The 4,725-nt window shown below is 31.2% G+C and overlaps 1 protein-coding gene across 1 annotated transcript; it reads left to right on the forward strand.

Moving 5' to 3' along the window:
- Nucleotides 1-160: 160 nt before the first annotated feature.
- On the forward strand, nucleotides 161-4,220 carry LOC103213635 (polyribonucleotide nucleotidyltransferase 1, mitochondrial-like; the record flags this gene model as incomplete). Its single annotated transcript, XM_007959365.1, has 8 exons — nucleotides 161-267; nucleotides 698-769; nucleotides 856-919; nucleotides 1,306-1,389; nucleotides 1,729-1,812; nucleotides 2,687-2,793; nucleotides 2,880-2,935; nucleotides 4,142-4,220. Coding segments are annotated over 8 exons (653 nt in total), but the record flags the coding sequence as incomplete, so codon positions are not given.
- Nucleotides 4,221-4,725: the final 505 nt, after the last annotated feature.

Consider the following 4,725-nt stretch of genomic DNA (forward strand, 5'->3'; position numbering starts at 1 on the left):
ATATGTGAACTGCTGTATGAAAAGTGAATTTACTCTGTAAATCTTCACCCAAATCCTAATAAAAAAATAAATAAATAAATAAATAAAATGTCAACAGAGTGATAAATACATGTGTTAGGCTGATGTACACATTACACACAAAAGTTTTTCTCAATTATAGGGGTTCCAATTTCATCTGCTGTCGCAGGTGTAGCAGTAGGATTAGTCACCAAAAACAATTCTGAGAAGAGTGAAATAGAAGATTATCGGTTGCTGACAGATATTCTGGCAAGTATATTCACATTTTCAAATATTTAATGGTGAAGAGCATACATACTTTACAAGCATCCTGTGCTTAGAAGATGCTAGTAGTACTTAAGGAACAGAGGTACTTATTCTGTCCTCCCCAGCGTGTTTCCTTGGTTTTTATAGGATCTTAATTTAAAATAAATATTATAGTCTAAATGTACATAATAGTTCACTCTCAGATGACAGTAAATTAATCCATAATGCATTTATGGGAGGTAACATGATCTAAAAATAATATTTCTCATGAAAGTATTTGTAGCTTAAAAAGTCAGAAAGTGGAGGTAGTAGTTAACGTAAAAGATATTTATGTGTAAGCTCCTACTTTGGAAGTAGAAATACATCTGTAGTAACTATGGGTGAATTTTGTGTTTCTTTAAAACTCTTATCTTAATTTTTTAAATTCCTGAAGGGAATTGAAGATTACAATGGTGACATGGATTTCAAGATAGCTGGCACTAATAAGGGAATAACTGCACTACAGGTATTTTTAAAACTGTTTTGTTTTTGTTATATCTAAATAATGTCATGAATCAATATTTATATCATTTTTTGGCTCTTCCAAATTAGGCCGATATTAAGTTACCTGGGATACCAATAAAAATTGTAATGGAGGCCATTCAGCAAGCTTCAGGTAAGCCAATGTGCCTGATGCTTATTTCATCATTGTGTACTTTGTTGAATGAGAATTATGATTGCCATTAGACTTATTATAAAATAGTGCTTTGAAAATGAAATTTCATGTAACTTAACTTAGATCAAGAAATATTAAGTTGGTGGGCATGTGGCTAATCACCCAAGTGGGAGACAACTGAAAATCTGATTTTTACAAACTAAGCAGCGCTCTACGATAGGATTTATGGAGAAAGGAATGAGTGAAATTATCAAAGTAATTGGGGTATGGAAAGCTTTACTAAGTGGAAGAGTTCAGATTTTATTCCATAAAAGCTAAGAATGTGACTATATCAAGTCATTGTTTATTTTATGTAGTTATGTTTATTGTGTTTTTATCTTTTCTAGTGGCAAAAAAGGAAATATTACAGATTATGAACAAAACTATTGCAAAACCTCGAGCGTCTAGAAAAGAAAACGGGCCTGTTGTAGGTAATACATTAAAATTATTACTGGTTTTGTAATAGGATAAATATTACTGTATGAAAACATATTACTTGTTTTAAAATGTTTTACACTGTGTGCAAAATGCAAGTATTTTGAATATTTTACAGTTAAATTTCTTTAAATTTGGAAGGACATTCTTGGGCATTAAAACTTCAATATTTAAGTCCAGTAGCCAATTGTGTTTCTATTTTCCTACTGAAAAATTTCTACATATGTCTAGGCCAAAAAAAAAGAAAGAAACTATCTAAAGTGGACAGAACATGTTTTAGGTTCATACATGTATATATATGAATTATTTATATTTTTGTCTATATTACATTTTAGAAACCGTTCAGGTTCCATTATCAAAACGATCAAAGTTTGTCGGACCAGGTGGATATAATTTAAAAAAACTTCAGGCTGAAACAGGTAAGAGTTGTATAAAGTTAGGGATTTTTGTAATTAAAAGCTGAACCATGTAAGTGTGCCATTTTACCTCTTACTCAAATCTCTGTGTTTGAGAAATGAAGACAAAGACCAGGAGAAAAGTATATGTCTTTACTATAAATTTTCTGTATGCCTCTTAATAAATCAACAATTCTTTTTGGTACAGTTACTCTGTGTATTCTTTCCATCTTTTTTTTTTTTTTTTTTTTTGTTTTTTGCATCACTTTAAACATCTAGAATAATTTTTAGTTTACACTTTAGAGGAATTATGCTTAATTATCTTTTACTATTGCTTTTGCTGGTTTCACTTATATTTATTTAGACTCTTATTTAAAAAGTATATTAGAAATAGTGCTTTTTTTTTTCCTGGAAGCAGTCTTTGGGTTATGTATTACTTCCCAGCTTTGAGGTTATTGAAGGAGGGTAAGAATCAGAGTTGCCTTACCCGTTCTTAAGCTTGAGGATGAAGAAAGGAAACAGATGACTTTGTGCCTCACCAATCTGTTCACCACCCTAAAGGGTAAGAGGGAGAAAGAAAAAAGTTAAGAAAAGGGTTCTAGAATAGTTTCACCTTGTAATTTAGAGAACAAAATTAAAATTGATTGTTGGATCACAAAAATTGGTGGCATTGGTTCACTGGTGTATGCCCAGAGCCTATTACAGTGCCAGATATATAGCACATGTGCAGTGTACATGTGTTGGTAAATGAATCCTTCATTCCTTGCTATCTACAGCAATGATTAAACACAGCAGGATTCTGCCCAGCTGCTATCAGGTCTCTCCCTTGCTGTATTTTCATACTAGTCTCCATTGGAATGGTCAAATTTAATTTATATTAAATTTATCTTTTTTAAAGGAGTAACTATTAGTCAAATGGATGAAGAAACATTTTCTGTATTTGCTCCAACACCCAGTGCTATGCATGAAGCAAGAGACTTTATTACTGAAATCTGCAAAGATGATGTAAGTATTGGTCTTAGGATAGTTACCTTTTTCTACTTTTTGTTGCTATGTCTTTATGAATCTTATGACTTATTTTACACTTACAGCAGGAGCAACAGCTAGAATTTGGAGCAGTATATACCGCCACAATAACTGAAATCAGGTAATATAGAATAATATACTTTGTTGGTTTTTAAAAGATATGTGTTTCAAGGCTGGGCTGACTTTACACGTTACTTTATTTTCTTTGAAATTGTAAGGTGTTTTGACTGTCAGTTATCATGGACCGCAAAATATTTTTTAAGGTAGAATGTATTTTGCCAGTTTGTAAATTTTTAGGTAACATAATTTTGTAATTATAATTATAATACATTCTTCTAACTGAATTATTTCTTTAACTAAAGCTTCCATTTTTAAAATTTTCTGGACAGATCCACAATAGATTTAGCAGTATATCCTTTATTTTTAGTTAATTTTTTTTTTTCTTTTTTTGGCAGTTTCTTATGGGCTTGTTTTAGAGGTAGTACTACTTAATACATATTGAGCATATTTTAAAGAATAACAATTTCTAACTTAAAGAATTTTTTTACCAGCTAAATAGAGTTTCAGAATCAGAAAATCCCTTTTAAGGGGAAAAATGATTGGATATAGCATGGATCTGGAAAGCTATTTGAAATGATTAGTAAAGGGCATTAGGATAATTTGCTTAATATGACATGTGAGAAATAAAGAAATGAGATGGCTCATTTTAGTAGAACATAAGGAAAAAAGAGAAAATTTTTAATGAAAACCCCATTCTTCATGTTACTACTTAATAAACCAGAAATCCCAACCTATTGCCGTCAAATTGGTTCTGACTCATAGTGACCCTAGAGGACAGAATAAAACTGCACCATAGGGTTTCCAAGGCTGTAAATCATTGTGGAAGCGAACTGCCTCATCTTTCTCCTGCAGTGCAGTTGGTGGGTACAGACTGCTGACCTTTTATGCTTCAACCACTGTGCTGTTCCTTGCTACTTAATAAGTTGATGATAATCCTATACTATTTTAAAATAACTTATATTTCAATTTTTCTGGGAAATATTATAAAGGGAAATATAGAGGAAGAATATATTCTAATAGTTTTTCTGCTTCCCTTTCCTTTATCTTTTCTTTGTCTTTTGATCCACAATTAAATAGAATGTATTTTCTGTTGAAAAATAAGCATATGTTTCTAAGTCATAGATTTTATAGTTGAAAAAAATATGTACTGCTGTGTTTGTTTGCTTTTGTTTCCTTTTTTTCCTATGAAAACATTATCACAGCTTGATTGTTAGTACATATACAGATACTTACTATTTTAATCAGGCTTATTATTTCATTTTTGTAGAGATACTGGAGTGATGGTAAAACTATATCCAAATATGACTGCAGTACTACTTCATAATACACAACTTGATCAACGAAAGGTAAAAAGAAGAAAGAAGGGAGGAGGAAAGGAGAAAAGGAATCAAAAGCAAAGAGATAGATTAGATTATGTTTGTAACTGCTATAAAATTACAATACTGAAATTACCTAAGTTGCTGGCAATTTTACATTTTGTCTGCTATTAGCCCAAGCACAGACAACCAAAAATGGCAGATGCTGCTGGCAAAAGCTTTTACATTTTTTACTACAGATATTTTTATGCTTTTCCTTCCATGACTAAATAGAAACCCTCCAAATGTTTTGAGGTAGAATAGCATCTAGACCTAGTACACAATAATTACTAAAAATATCTAGCTTCAGCCCTATTTTCCCAACTTTCTTCTGGTCAACCAGTCATCACAAGTTAATTCTGAAGATGTTTTAAAATTTATTTAATCTTTGTAGTAGTTCATACATCTGGAAAACTAAGCATATGAAAATATTAAAGAAATTAAGGGGGCAGAGAGTAATAGCGGTATCTATCTTACCATCTATGAAAATACATTA

This window comes from Orycteropus afer, unplaced genomic scaffold (genome assembly GCF_000298275.1).
Source record: "Orycteropus afer afer isolate SDZICR_OR568_19922 unplaced genomic scaffold, OryAfe1.0 scaffold22082, whole genome shotgun sequence".
Taxonomy (NCBI): Eukaryota; Metazoa; Chordata; class Mammalia; order Tubulidentata; family Orycteropodidae; genus Orycteropus; species Orycteropus afer.